Source organism: Phoca vitulina, unplaced genomic scaffold (genome assembly GCF_004348235.1).
Source record: "Phoca vitulina isolate PV1807 unplaced genomic scaffold, GSC_HSeal_1.0 scaffold30, whole genome shotgun sequence".
NCBI classification, from domain to species: Eukaryota; Metazoa; Chordata; class Mammalia; order Carnivora; family Phocidae; genus Phoca; species Phoca vitulina.
In genome coordinates this window covers 23,014,989-23,031,166 of record NW_022589733.1, presented here as the reverse complement: position 1 = coordinate 23,031,166, position 16,178 = coordinate 23,014,989, and the positions used below count along the sequence as shown (strand labels likewise).

The window sequence follows — 16,178 nt, the reverse complement described above, 5'->3', positions numbered from 1 at the left end:
CTTTGATCTGTATAGATATTTTTGAATCTTTAATCCACATGTATTTAATTGCTTAGTGTCCCACTTGGCTAGGTGTAGGGGCATGAGGACAGATCCATTTCATAAAACATTAGGAGACAATTTCTTTTTTTCTTCTTTGTGTAGTATCTCTAGCCTTCTAGTTCAACGAGTCCATTTATAAATACTGCATTACCGTATCTTAGTGATGCTGTTCAAGTCACAGCCATGGCCATAAATGAAAACTCCTAGCTCTGCCTCATTTCCCATGAATGATTAATTCATAGGCAATTAATTGCAGGTGCAACTTCTGCATGTTGGCTTAATTGACCCTCTCCTTTCTTTATCAAAGGCAATTTCCCTGGGAAATTAATAACTGTTGACACCTGTAGCCGCTCAGTCATGCAGGTGGCAATCCAGCTGCAGCTTTATGACCTCATGCCCAGATTATGCCAGGTTAAAAATCAGAATAACAGAAGGTCATGTGTTGAGGAATATGGCTCTTTAGAAGGGTTTCTCTTTCTCATCAAGAAAATCCAACTGAAGAAAAATCAACACTGGAAAAGGATAACATAACTCACCTGAGGCAGGACCGTATAGCATCCTGGGAGGTCATCATGATTGACAAGCTGGACTGTTTTCTCATAGGGGTACTTCAGGAAGCAGTGCCCGAAGTCCACCTCTGGGTTAACCATGTGGAGGGTAGGTACAATACACCTGCTCAAAGGAAGGAGCCCATTAAAGAATTCAAAAGGATAGAGAGCTTGTTTACATATGGAGAAGGCAGAGTCCCAAGTTAAACACCATTTGTCACTGTCACAAAGTTTTTCTCTAATGACTATATTAATCATTTTCAAATCTCCTCTCCTGTCATTCCTATCCCTTAGCCCCCAGTCACCACTTTTTAATCAAAAAAAGGGCTGGAAGCAGGACTCCTTAAACAGCAGTCTTCCATGGGTGATGACTAACATTTCCATTGTTTTTCATATTTGGCCTTGTTTTGCCAAGGCGCCCCCACAGTGCAAGATCCTTAGGTTTCCAAGTCAAATAGGGCCAATGCCACCAGCATGGGGTCCTAACTAGCTGTGACGCTTTGGACCAGTCAGAGTCCCCCAGGGACTAGCTACAGTCTGTACCATCCTAAATTATGGTAATAATTCTAATTCCTATGCAGAACAGCTGTCTTGGATCAGTAGGCTCAGACAGCTGCTCGACCCGGAACTGGCACGGACAGTGGTGACAATACAGTGCCACGGTGAGGAGTACTGGCATCTGAATCAAGAGCCAGGCTCAAATACTGACCTTAACAGGTACAAGCTTGAGCAAGTTGCTGTCCCTCCCAGAGTCCCATTTTGCTCAGAGGTAAAATGAAGGTAATTCTAGGGACTGACGAAAGCAAAATGAACTCTTCTCAGAGCGTTGTGGGAAATACAGGAGGTAATGCGAACGAACAGCATAGCACAGTGCCCACAGCACTGAGCAAGAGCCCCCTCAGTGAGAGCTGATTAACCTGTGCTAGAGGGCACAGCGAGCTGTCACTGCCTGCTCTCTGCAAGTTCTAAAAGCGATTCTTTTGTTGAGAGTCTTCAAGCAGTTCCTACAGATTGCACCAAAAATAATGACATGAAAGAGAGTCTTGTTAACCCAAAGTTTGAGGTTTAGCATGGGACGGGTGTTCATTTTTAGCTAGAATGGAGTTGCCAGTTGACCTGATGACTTTCATAAAGCTAATCCTTTACTACCTGAATACTGTGGCTGATAGGACTTACAGTATTTGACTTGGGTCACAGAGTATACATGGCAGGAAACGCATAGCCACTTAAGACACCCCCCTTTTTTTTTAATTCAGGATTTCCTATTGATACCTGCTGGGAAAGGGGGCTGAGGTAGGGGGAGTATCAGAATAGACACACCCAGAAAGGAAAAGAAATGCAAGACTAGGCAAAAAGGTAAACCTGGGTATAGAAAGGACCAGATGAGAGCTTTTGCTGTATTTAAACAAACAAAATGATTAGTTAGGTCTTTGGAAGGAACACTAAGTAGACCATTGCAAGGCCTTGACCTTCAAGTCCTTTACGGTACATCTTCCACAATCTCCTAGGGATGGGATGGACATGTTATCAGGTTTTTACTAAGTAATTTCATGTAGATGATGGCATTTTCATACATACCACCTAAAGTCCCAGACCTGAACACCTGTTTGCTTTGGCAAAATTGTGGCCCATGATTTTATTTATTTACTTAGGATCACCGTCATCATCAGTGTCACGTTCCACCCTGGGAAAGACGGGAACGTGGTCAAGGAGACACAACTGACAAACGGCAGAGCCAGGATCTTCAGCTGGCCCCAGAGCTCACTGCTACCTCTATTAAAACACAGAGAAGGTGGGGATGGTTCTGAGGAGTTGATGTGGTTAGAGGGCCTCATTTGGGCGGCATTTAAGTCGTGGTAACAGTGTCCCGAGGCAGGATGTCTCGCTAAATGGATCTCCCACTGCAGGACTGTGAACACTGTTCTTTCTGGGCATAACCCTGAAGTACTATATTTAAAGATAAAAATAAAAACCAGCAACTGGTCACCTTTTCCTGGTAAAACCTTTTTGGTTATATACTGGGAAAGGCAGACCATTAGAAAGCACTATTATTCTTAACACCTGCAAAACACACACACACATCCCTTCTCTTATCTCCACCAAAGGTGCCGTTGGCTGTTCCAAAGCTTTGTCGTTTGAATATCAGATGCAGCTTCCCTTCTCAGGAAAGCAGAACAAATGCAGTGGGAACTGATTGCACGCGTGCTGCCTCTAGGAGACGCAGCCCGTTACTGGCGGCCCAGGGGACGCTGGGGAAGAGAGAAAGCAGGTGAGTGTGATACCTCGCGGTAATTAGGAGCGCCAGCACTTCTTCCCCGATGCCCTCCACGTCCACCACCAGCGCCAGCTCATATTTCTGCACAGTGTTGGAGCACAAGGTCACCTGGAAAGAAAAAGGTGAAAAGCGGCTCTTCTGCAAGGCCAGCCCTCCCTCTGTTCAGGGGGGAAAGGAGCAGGGGAGGGCCACACGGATGAGTAGGGCTTCTAAGTACTTTATTATGGGATGTATGGCGTTTTACATTTTTAGTGGAACAAGTTACATTTCGGGGTCAGGGCCTGCTGAGTTTTTTCAAAGGCCAGGTTAGAAACCAAATGGCTTTTAGCACGACAGGTTTGCTCATTTCTGAGAAGACGGTATCAGAGAAGTCATATAACTGCATCGGGGGAAGAATGACCCTGAAGGATGAGCCATATCAAACAAATTTTAATTACTCAATTTAAATTGTTCTCTATGCCCCTGGGCTATATCCATTATGAAAATTCAATACACCAGTAAAACACTATAGCTAAGTACCTCTTAGAGCAAAATAAATGAACATAACCATGACAGTTCCAGAAACCAGCATAAGGAGTCAACTAGATAGTCTTCTTTTCAAGAAAAATCAAAATCTTGGGATGCCTGGGTGGCTCAGTCAGTTAAGCATCTGCCTTCAGCTCAGGTCATGATCCCAGGGTCCTAGGATCGAGTCCCACATTGGGCTCCCTGCTCAGTGGGGAGTCTGCTTCTCCCTCTGCCTGCTGCTCCCCCTGCTTGTGCTTGCTCTCTTTCTCTCTGACAAATAAGTAAAATCTTAAAAAAAAAAAAAATCAAAATCTTCTCTCTCCCCTTACCCTCCATATTCGTTATTAGAGCAGAAAACAGGAAGCTCCAAATAAAGGTCTATTCAAGGACAATATGTGCCCAGTATATTTTACCCTATGTTTTTTATTTATTATTGTGAAATTTTACATTCAGGCTGTTGAAGTCTTGTCACAATTTTTAATTGCTTAAAGATGATTTGTAATGGAAGAGATACTTCTAAATGTGGAGAACAGCTTCTGGCATAGGTGAAAGCTTTTCTATCTATAAATTATGCATGAAGGACTAATTAAAAATTTTTTCTTGGTTGCAAAGGGAATCATTGGATGCAAATTCTAGTCTACACAGACATGGTTGAAGTATAGTTCAGGAGCAAAAACTGAAGCTTGAAGAAAGCTTTTCTAAATATAAAGGGGAAAAGAAGATGGAGCTGTTGATTTGGAAAGCAAACTTGTCAGATTCAGAGAGAAGTAGCTGCCCCAGCATGCAGAGATGCCTGGAGTGAGGAAGCCCTGTTTATATCTCTGAGCCAAGGTCAGAAGGCAGAAGAACAAGGAGCTCTGGCAGAAGGCTGCTAGATGGATGCTATGGCTTTTAAAATCTTCCTGTGTGATGTGTGAGAGGCGAAAAGAAAAGGTAGGTAATGTGTAGGCTGAGCACTAAATACAAAATAAATTCTTTGCAACAGTGCTTCTTCCTGGGAAAGTCACAGGTAGGAACTGCTATGATCTGAATGGTTGTGTCCTCCCCACTCCCCCTGCCAACAAAATTCATATGTTGAAGTCCTAACCCCAGTGCGATGGTAATTAGGAGGTGGGGCCACTTGGGGGTGATTAGGTCATGAGGGTGGAGCCCTCATGAACAGGATTAGTGCCCTTATAAAAAAGATCCCACAGAGCTCCCCAGCTCCTCCCACCATGTGAGGACTCAGGAAATCAGCAGTCTGCCACCTGGAAGAGGCCCCTCACCAGAACCCTACCATTCTGTCACCCTGATCTCAGACTTCAGTCTCCAAACTGTGAGAAATAAATTTCTGTTGTTTATGAGCCACCCAGTCTTGAGTATTTGTAAAAATAGCAGCCCAAGCAGACTAAGACCACAACCCTGAGAAGTTATAACAATATATGATATAAACCTCATTAGGTCCACGGAGAAGCCCTTGGAAGAGCCAAGAAGTCCCAGAAGGAGAGACTGAGGATGAGTGGATTCATGGTGAGATATTATAAAACATTTAAAACGAATGTGGGGGATAAGACCATAGCTGAATTAAATATTCAAAGATAACAACTAAAGAGAAAATTACCAACCTTAGCTATGGAAGTCTTATTTTTTCTTTCCCAGAAAAAGATAAAATAATTTCAATTTAGTAGCCTTCAATAATGCTAGACCTAACTCTTTGGAGAAGCAAAAGTAAGTGAGGGAGGACAGTAAAACATTTCTCAGTTAGCTGTGAAATAATTCTGCTGGTGGCCATAACCAGAGCATCACACTGTGGGTCTAAATATAAACCACTGTTAGGAATATCACATCTACATTCACCATGAAGTCCAGATGTGTATTAAAAAACTGGGTATCATCTGTGGCACAAATCTGGACTTTTATTGGTATAAACGATTTGATTCTGAAGGAAAGTAGGCCTTAGTTATCAATGAATTCTTAAATCTTTTAATATTCGTACCACCATGGACACTATCTATATAGAGCAGCAGTTCCACCATGAATCACTAGGATCCATTGTTTTGGTGAAGGCAATGCATCTAGATTGATGGAAATGCCCTAGAGTGGTGTCTGTTCTTTTTGCCCAATATATTTGTAGCTGGTTACTTTGGCCCCAGTAGTTTCTTGCTTTACAGGCCCACTTTTCCACGTGAATTAGAGGCACTCTCTCCCACTGACAGTGGGCATGGAAAGCATACCTTAGCTGTGGTCCTAATAACTATTGAGAGTTTGGCTCCTTGGCCATATGTGCTGGAAGGCTGTGCACTTTACCCTGATAGCGGCAAATCCCTGGGGGCGGATGGTGCCACTGCTGGGAGTGATGGTGAATTCTTTTGGTTTCATTATGGGTATTTCATCCTTGCTCCAAGATGATCTTTTGTAGTCTGAATACTGATCGCAACTTGAGATGCTTTTATGGCCATTGCCATCCCCAGGGACACGCAGTTGGAAGGTCATGGGGACCAAGGAGGTATTATTGAGGGAACACATCAAGGTATGAGGGAAGCCTGGAAAACAAAATGTGAGGTAAGAAGTAAGAGCCCCACTATAGCCTCCTTTGAACTTCAACCTCGGCTAGCATTGGCAAACCTCTCAGATGAAATGTCTATGCAACTCATTGTTACTTCCTTAACTCTACTTCTCCCTGATACAGTCTTCAATTGTACAATCAAGGAATGCATTTCTTTTCTTCCTTTCTTTCTTAAGAATCACCTGGAATCTTGTACAAAGGAGGAGGGTTGTGATTCTGGATTTCTAAAAAGCTCTCAGATGAGACAGGTGTCAGAGACTCATGGACCACAGCTTGAATAACAAGGCTGCAGAGCATCTAATAACAATACACACTCAGAAATGTAGGTTCTTGGTCTCCATTCCTTTTTTTTCTTTTTTTCTTTTTCTTTCTTTCTTTCTTTTTTCTTTTTCTTCTTCTTTCTTTCTTTCTTTCTTCCTTCCTTCCTTTCCTTCCTTCCTTCAATGAATACTTTTATACACTTACTATGTAGCAAAAATAGACATAAAACCATCCCTTGATGTCCATCCAGGATCCTCTCAAGAAGCAGCCTCTAGTATCTGCTTGGTGAATAGTCCTCCAACAGTATATTTTGCATTTAATTTTTTGCATAGAGTACAGATTTTTTTAAGAAATTGAATCCTCTTTGCTCTTTTTATTTGCCAATGTGTGAAAAGAGAAGCCTGTGTGGTTTTCCCTGCTGTGTGACTTAGAGCCTGTCAAGACATTATATAACTCATCCTGGACCTGTCTGAGGCTCACACACTCAGGGTCAATGACACAAAATCGAATAATAGCCTCTCCTGAGAGAGACTTTACAATCTCCTTTGGAAACAGCCAGAGACCACTACACCGGCTTTTATCTCCCTTAGGCAAAGCTATTTTGTCATGTTAAATCTAGCCTTCCTACGTTCAGTTCGGGGAGACTCCTAGTCCTTTTCTAAGAGATACAGATCCTCCTTGCCTGGCAAGCAATAAACTGAACTCTGATTTTGGATTCCCGAGGTGCCCACTGTATCTCCTACCACTTTCAGAACAAGAGGAGAACAAATATGCATATTTCTACTAGAGGCAAACATTACTCTTTCTACCTTGAACCCTACTGCAATAAAACACAATTGATCTCAGGAGTAGTTACTACATCACTGCAGGGGGTATTTTGACTTGATCTACTTCTTGAGATCCCCATGACTGAGCCTTTGTCTACACATTAGGGCTGCTGGAGGAAACACATTTATATCTCCTTTGTGACACCACCTGCCAATCTACTTGGAAAAGATATATTACGGAAAAAGAATTGCCTGATTAAGTGTACCTGAAGGATTTTCTTGGAAATCCCAGAGGAACTGCTCGAAAGTCAGTTTCACAATCATGTATTGCTGCATCCAACTTTTCTGAACTCTCTCAGCAAGGACTCCTGAAACTATAGATCCCTCACCCTTATTTCACCTGACCATTTATGGAATAAGCACTCTTAGAATGTAAGGTGTACTCTGGAAGTGGTTCGTATAAGGATTCACACGGGTCCTTCCAAACCATTGCTCAGACTATTTCCCTGAAGGTAGAAGTTTTTCCAAGAATAAAGCCAGTTGTAAGCTCCTAGCTAGAACAATTCCTTTCACAACTACCTGTAAACCCCATATTGCTTGTTAAGAAGCCTAAAGAAGGGAATATTATTTGATTAAAGACTGCATGGTCATTACTAATAAAAGTGTTACTTCTAAGCTTCTGCTTGCATCAAATCCTAATACTATTGGGTTTAGGCTTTCCTCATGCTTTCTATGATTTTTTTTCTGCTAACCTTTGTAAGCTCTTTCTATAATCATTACAATTACGATTTTAAGGGACAGTACAATTAATTTACACCCCACTTAACACCCTCCTAAAGTCAATTTAAATATTTCTTCTTGAGTGATATATGACCAGTTCATACCTGGGCCATGGAAGACAACTACCATGCTGCCTTTTTTTTTTTTTTTAATCCCTATATTTATCCCAGCAGCTTTGCCCTCAAACCCTAATTTCTCTGACCAAATTATCCAATGGTCAGGTCCACTGAATACCTGCAGCCTTCTAAATTCCTTATTCTCATTTAACATATTCTTGTAGCTCCTGAAAAATAGTGAGTGTGCAGATACTGACCCTGCCCCTTTGGCTCTATCACCTGGCGTATCAGTCGTTACTTGGTCCATTGTACTCTTTGATGAATCTGAGGGTTTATCAAAGCTTCAGTGTTCCTTCAGGGACAATCACCACCCAAATTCTATAATCTGGCTCTCTCATGCTACTGTAGCTCCAGTCAATCTAATTAATTATTATATATGTCATCCAACATCCAATCTTACCATCAAAATGTTTATAACCATACTTTAAACATTTCAGATATTAACCAATAGTACAGTACTATTACCTCTCATCTACTTTAGTGATTTATAATAATCTAACACCACCAATCCCAACAGGCCCTGATGCCAAATCTAGAATCTTCATCTCTAAGCAAATAAGGCCCTCTAACACTAACCTGTAACAGACACCTCTTCAAGAATTCGCCTTACTGCCAATATGGGGACAATATTACCAACTTCAGTTAGCTCAATGTACTCCCCAACACTACAAGTCTCTGCAAACCTTGTTTAACTCCATACAATATGCCAGTCATCCCAAAATAAATTCCTGAAAATAAATTCCAGAAAATTCCTCCAATCCCTGGCTTATTCCTGTAACAGTTAATTTTTCTTGCATCTGGAACTATATGCACCCTTATTGGTCTTTCATCCCTGAGCCAATAACATGTTTACTTTTGTCTGACTCATCAAAGCCCTAATTGCACATGTGAGATAGTAATTAGGAAGTTTCCAATAAAAAACTCTTCCATGCATGATGTTTCTTTGTGACAGGAGGCCAATCTTCCTGGAGAAATAAATAATGACACTTTGGATAAGAGTCATGAGAGAACTCTAGTTCCAACTTCGGGACTTAAAAAGATTATCATAAAATAATTTTGAAATTGTATCAAAAAATTGTCTCTGACTTTGGCTTTTTACAGTGCAGAATCCAGAAGAACAGCAAGTAGCTTGAATTAACTGACCCAATTGGTTTTGAAAATGAAATAGCCCTAGATTTCCTGTTGGCAAGCAAAAAGGTATGTTTTTGTTAACATTTCCTGCCACACTACAGAGAAGATTAAAGAATCCATATCCAAACTAAAAGAAATGCAACTTGAATTTTGAAGTTGGACTTAGGAGAGATAAGTTTCATATCTCAGACCTGGGGAATCTTGGGTCATGGGTCTGCAGTGTCTTCCCGCCTCTTGTCTAACTGCCTTATCACCAAATGGCTCAATAAGATGTAATACAACAAAAGAAAAATAAGCTATTTCTAATTTTCACCTAAGCTAGTTACTAAAACTTCTAGCTGGACCAACCATGAGAAATAGCTGTTGATTATTATTTTTATAGCTCTAGGAAACAATGAATTAATTACCCAATAATGACCTTTCCTGTATACTTAGAGATAAGAACAGACCAAATGGAAGACATTAATGGGAAAAAACCTACCTAGTTTTGGAGCATGCATAAATGGTTTTACCCACTGTGTTACCCAGAGTTTGCCAATATCAAATACAGCATTTTTAATAAATCTATGGCATCCTGGGCATATATATATATATATATATATATATATATATATATATATATATACTTCCTGTTTGCCATATTTTGTTGAAATGTACTAATAGGGGCTTTGATGCTTTTTAATGTTTGGATTCAGATATTCTTGGGGCTCACAAATTGGCTTATCATTGGTATAGTACTGACATTAACCTTTCAGCAGTGAACAATAGGGCAGATTCTAGACAATGAATCGGTATGAGATTTCTTGGAGTGATTGAGGTGCTTATTTAGATTCTGCCTTCTCCCTCCAGGGCAATATGATATAGGGCACATTTTCCAAATATTTTGTGTTGGAGTTCATATTTAAATGCCTGTGGAAGGGTACACTGCTGTCATGCATCAGTCACCCAGACCTCTCTGTGGACTCAGTTGAGCCGTTTGGAGGATAACTGCATAGATCTTTGGGTAAGTAATTCACGTCTTATTGTGGATCAGTCACAGTAACCCTGGAGAGTATGTCTGTCTTAGTTGGCCATCAGACAATTTTCAAGTTGTAGGTCACTTTTACTTTCCTTCAAAAACTCTATCACTTAAACTTGCCCTACAAATTTATACAAATTTCTCCAGCCATTTTCATATTCTATGGTAATAAAGAGACATTCAACTCCATTTATATAAATTTTCCTATATGTTAGGAAACGTTAAATGTTAAAGCAACTGATAAAGGCACTATGAATCAGCGTTTTGTAAAGAAGAGATATTTTTGTAAAGAAAACTTTTCCCCAAGTAGATGGGCCTACTTGAAGCAAAAGAACTGAAAGTCAAAATGGAGGAAACAAAGAAAAATGGAAAGGATTGTGCACTATGGATTCAGAGTAGGGTTTCTCAAATTATTATCTAAATTATTTTGAAATTTCTAAATTAAATTATCACCTCCTCAAAGAACCACTGTGATGATGAATTAATTTTCAATGAAATCAATTAATTAAATGTGATTTAAATTAGATTAATTTCTCCCTAATGAGAAAAATTAAATACTAAGGAATAAGATTCTGTTGGGTAGGGCTGAATTTTGGAGGACCACAAACATTGATTAGATCTATGCTTTTTTTTTTTTCAACCCCAAACAAACAATTTTTGCCCCTTTGGGGCAACATTACCCGTGTTCACAGTACATGACTTAGACAGATCTCATTTGAAATACTCATTCTGCTACTGCTGTGTGACCATGGGAAGTTATTTAACTGTTCGAATGCTCAGTTCTTCCAGCTCCAAAATGGGAATCCTAAATAGCATCTCCTCAAAGGATTGCTAAAAGGTTTAAATGTAGTACTGCATGTAATTCACTTAGCAGTGATTGGAATATAAGGAAGAACCAATAAATGGAAACTTTTACTGCTAATGCCGTCATTTTTATTATTAGAAATGCTGAGACAGGAGGAAATGACTCAGGGAAGTAACTGAGCAAGAAGACAACACCAAAATATAGATGTCTTCCATTTGGAGTGATAGAACACCTGAGTCAAACCACCACTGAATTCACTTGAAACTTGAGAGCATCTCTGTGAACAGGATGCTGTGTAGCCAGACTGGCGAATCAGAATCTGCATATAAATAGAGTGTTCAGGTGGGCGCCTGAGTGGTGCAGTCAGTTGAGCATCTGACTCTTGCTTTCGGCTCAGGTTATGATCTCAGGGTCATGAGATCGAGCCTGGCACTGCGCTCCCTGCTCAGTGTGGAGTCTGCTTGAGATTCTCTCCCTCTCCCTCTGCCCTCCCCCACTTGTGCTCTCTCTCTAGAATAAAAAATTAAATCTGATTAGATAGATAGATAGATAGATAGATAGATAGATAGACAGATAGATAGACAGACAGGGCTTTCAGAACATTCAGATAGGAGTGTGAAGCCTAAGGCTTTCCATTTTTCTACTGCTGGAAAAGCTGGGACGACCACAGGCTTACAGCTCTTAGTGCCCAGGACAGGGTTATAACTTCCACATATAAACTAGGAAATGACACCAAAATGCACTGCTGCAGAGGAAAGAGAGAACATTTCTAGACCCTTTTAGCTATTACCCATAAAAAAATGGTAAGAGAGGTTCTTTGTAAACCTTCCTCCTTCCATGTTGAGAGAAAAGTAATTCCATTCAATTTCTAACTTCAAATGGAAAAATACTCACCAAAGGAAACATCACCAAAGTGCAGAGCAGGAACATTAAAATGGAAGGTAGGTCCAATGACGCAGCCTCTGGAAATAGGAATACAAATTGGGGGAGTGGATAAAGAATCCAGTGAATTCAGAGTAACAATCAGGAACTAGGGAGACAATAAGTCCTAAAAACCATCAACTGGCATTAAGTCAGTAGGCAGTCGTGGCCGAGTGGTTAAGGCGATGGACTTGAAAGTGGCATTAAGTCAAGTATAGAACCTAGCACTTAAAGAAACTACAAGATGATGGTCTATCACAGTGGTTCTTAGAGTTCTTTTTCAAGACTTGAACCATTGGATTTTAGCAAATGATGCTGTAGTTAACTTATCACCAAATTCCTACCAATGAATGAAGCAGAGCAGACAAATCACCAAACCAATGGCACAGAATATTAATGTGGATAAATACCTATCATAGCTTTATCATGCTCTATCCCTCACTCCCTGCCCTAAGCAGCCACTAATCTATTCCCATTTCTCCTTTTGGTTCTGTCAATTTGTCCTTCACATATCTGGGGGCTCTAATGTTAGGTGCATATATGTTTGTAATTGTTATATTTCCTTAATGGCTTAACTCTTGTCATTGCAAAATGTCCCTCTTTGTCTCAAGTAACACATTTTATTTTAAGTCTATTTTGTCTGATATTAGTACAGCTTTCTTTTGGTTACTGTTTGCCTAGTGTATCCTTTCCCATCCCTTTTAGTTTCAACTTATTCATATTTTTGGATCTAAAAGAGCATATAGTCGTATTGTGTTCTGTGGGTTTTTAAAAAAATCCATTCTGCCGATCTCTGCCTTTAAGTGTTAAATATATTTACATTTAATGTAATTACTGATAAAATAGGATTCATGTCTTACACTTTACTCCTTGTTTTTTATATGTCTTAATGCCTTTTCATTCCTCTTTTTCTCCATTATTGCCTTCCTTTATGTTAAACGGATATTTTCTTAGTGTAGCCTATTAATTCCCTTATCATTCCTTTTACCATATTTTTTAGTTAGTTTGGGGAATATTTGAGAGAATGGGCAATCACATCCTGAATTTGGAAAAATAATTCACAGAGTCAAAGGTTAAGACAGTAGGAATCACGCAACAGGAATGTCCAACAAACTCAAATTCGCCAGTCACTGTACCTGATATACAACCTTGCATGTAGGAGGTGCTCAAGAAAAGTTTAAGTGAATATCCAAAATACACATTTATTCCTAATAGAGTAGCAATGTGTATGTATGTGTGTCAATAAATGCAGTATTAATTATTAGGCTGCACTTAATTAGGGAGTGGCCACATGAAATTAGGATGGGCTTTCTTATTCAACCTGAAGGACAATTAGCCTGTCTTGGCCAGTATTTTCCTTTTTCCTACATGAAAAGTAAACTTATGGTCTTTTAATACCCTATACATTCTTACCCTTAGATAGGGTGATTATTATTTTTATCTTAAATATTTATAAGAGCAGAGCTTTAAGGTTTTGTCTTCCCCATTTTGGATGGAGGCCCATCAATGAAGCTGGATGTTGTGGAGGATACTCATGATTCTGAGCGATACCTCTTGAAGTCAGGAAGCCGGAAAACCTTATTCAGCTGGGGCTCTGAAGAGCTGATCTGCTGGAGTTTACCGAGAACCCTCAAGGATCAGACAATCTCTGAAAGGGAGCTGGAGGTTGCATTTGCAGGTTTGCTCTTCCTGCTTCTCCAGAGAACCACCTCCATTGTTTGTCACGAGATGTGAATTGTTATTGAGGTGGGAGGTGAACTAGAGCTCACATAATGTGAAAAAGTACTCCTGTCTTCCTCATGTTCTGTTTATCACTGACAGATGTCAACTGTGGGCCAGCATGAGCATGGTGCATCTTCTTGAAGAGTCAGTGTTACTCAAATATTTAGAAAGCAACACTGATTTTTTCTATTACCACAACCATAGATGTATTGTGGAAGAAAATATATATGCCTTCTGAATGTTTCAGATAAGTCTTAAGACTTAAAAAGAAGTATAGGATTATGGCAGTCTGTCTCAGCCATGCCACAGAAGCCCTTAGACACATTCATTCACTCTCCTTATTTGTTAGAGGTTGTGTTCGTTTGCTAGGGCTGTCATAACTGAGCACCACAGACTGAGTGGCTTAAATAACAGAAATTTATCTCCTCACAGCTCTATGGGCTGGAAGTCCAAAATCAATGTGTCAGCAGGGTTGGTTTCTTCTGAGGGACTCCCTCCTAGGTTGTAGATGGCTATCTTCTCTTTATGTCTTCACAGGGTGTTTTCCTATCTGCGTGCTTGTTCTTATAAGGACACCAGTCACATTGTATTAAGGCCCACCCATATGACCTCATTACTTCTTTAAACGTCCCATCTCTAAGTGCAGTCCCATTCTTAACTGGGTATTAGAATTTCAATGTATGAATTTGGGAGGACACAATTCACTCCATAACTATCATGAGACCAAAAATTTTCCTAGGATTCTTCAGGCCACAGTGTCTCTGTTATCTCCAGACCCCAAGGGAGACCTTAGCTGTAGATGGAAGGAGGTCCTGCTAGCAGTAACCATAATAAGAGAGACTGCCATGCTAATTAACAACCTGGTGCTGTGAAAATCCAAAGAGGATCTGCGATGTGTTCTGAAGACATGATCTCGCTAAGCACCAGGAACCAAAGTTGTAGATCTGCCCAATGGGTTGGTCATAGAAAACTTCTTTTTAAAACCTGAGGACAAACTCTGCTATTAATGACTTTCAATTATCACAAACAGCTGGAGAAGCCATCAAAGGACTTCTAGCACAAAAGCTGCAAATGTCTAGCCTAGGATGACTGACGCTCTAAGTAGACTCTTTTACGATACCTGGAGGTATTATAGGTATGAGCATTTAAAAATTTTACTTAAAACAAAAATGAAAGATGAAAGTTTAGAGAAACTGGGATAAGAGTTAAAGCCAAGTCCAGAAGATGATTTTATCTAGGTGTTACTGTAATGATTTATTTTCCCTAAATATCCTAAAACAGAGAGTATAACTAGGAACTAGTTTAATGTTTTAAGTCCCTATTTTATAAAGCTATAGCTTGTAGAAAAACTAGATCCCCAAAAAGCATCTGTATCCACATTATAATAGTAAGTTACATGTGCTCAGTAGGTAAATGCTGGTGGAAATTTAAAACACTCCATTATTTTGATGTATTCCTACTAACAAAGACAGTTATGGACATCCAAGACACGATCTGGTTTTGAAGTTTAAGAAAGCAGCAGATAAAAGCTTCAGTTAGCTTCCACATTAGTTATAGATAATATCTTACCTAATGGTCAATTTCACAGGCTCAGGGGACCCATTGACATTGACCAGGAACACTTCTTCAAAGTGCCCCAAAATGGCAGAACTGAAAGAGATCTGGACCGCCTGGACTCCATTTGGTTCGATGATGCCTTCCCTGGGGCTGAAAACAAAGCAGGCCCCCAAAGCCGAAGTTGGAGGGATCACGTTGAAGAGGGCATCAATGCTGCCTTTGTTGGATAGTATTGCCTATATCAATAAAAAGCCAAGAATGCAAAGATAGAGCATGAACATCTGATTTATTTTCACATAAGCACGTGGCTGTACTGTTTAATACCAACACATAGAGAGCTGCAGGAATTAAAGCCAGAGAAAAACTCCAGGGGAGAAATGAACAGTCTTCTGCCTTGAGGGTTTGAAGATAAGAAACCCAATGCAGAAGTAATTTTGTGTTTTTAGTATCCTCTTTGGAACAGAGTTGTCACATGTACTATAGTCATGTTATAAATACTGATTGTAATTACATCTACTGAAAAGGAGCCTTAAAATGCCTTTTCCTGATACTCTGTAGGGTAACTGAGGGAAAGTAGGTATTTATCTTATATGCATGAGAAGGTTGAGAACAAGTGACATACTGAAAAATAAGAAGTCAGAATAGAGGAGCAAGAACTACCTAAGCCTATGTTTATAGTGTAGCCTGGAGAATGTGAACGAGACATCACTGTGGATTCCAGATGACAAGGATTCTCTTTGTTGTGCTATTGGATTTCATTCTATTGGGATACTGTCACCTCAAACTCTATTGCATGGATACAACTCCATTGCTTGGGGATGCTTGTGTAAGCAACTGTTTTACTATAGCAAAGTTTTATTCCTATACACCATAGGCCCATATTTGCTTGCACAGTAGGTATGTGTATGTAAAAAGCTCATGCCTGGCATTCAGAGTTGTCCACACCTGGCTCAATCCATCGCTCCTGCTCCCACCTCCCGTGGTGCCTGTCGGATGAGCCTGTGCTTTAACCAAGCAGCTCTGTTCCTGGGCTTCTAAGACAGTCTCTATTCCTTGCCAATGCTTACACCTGAACAGGTGGACAGCACGTTCTTCTATTTACATACTGCCTTTGACCTGCACTCAAAGCACCGAAGAGAAAGAGCACAGGAGATCAGGAAGAAATGTACAGAAAGGTATGGGG

General features: G+C 40.2%; 1 protein-coding gene across 1 annotated transcript in view; it reads right to left on the bottom strand.

Annotated features, from left to right (window-relative positions):
- Positions 1-16,178, bottom strand: part of HYDIN (HYDIN axonemal central pair apparatus protein) — a 340,806-nt gene that overhangs the window by 198,875 nt on the left and 125,753 nt on the right. Inside the window, exons 12-16 of the mRNA XM_032424356.1 lie at positions 15,008-15,231; positions 11,690-11,757; positions 5,659-5,894; positions 2,873-2,973; positions 579-714 (exon numbers count right to left, since the gene is read on the bottom strand). Of these exons, the coding sequence (XP_032280247.1) occupies positions 579-714; positions 2,873-2,973; positions 5,659-5,894; positions 11,690-11,757; positions 15,008-15,231 (765 nt within the window). The remainder of the gene's footprint in view (positions 1-578; positions 715-2,872; positions 2,974-5,658; positions 5,895-11,689; positions 11,758-15,007; positions 15,232-16,178) is intronic.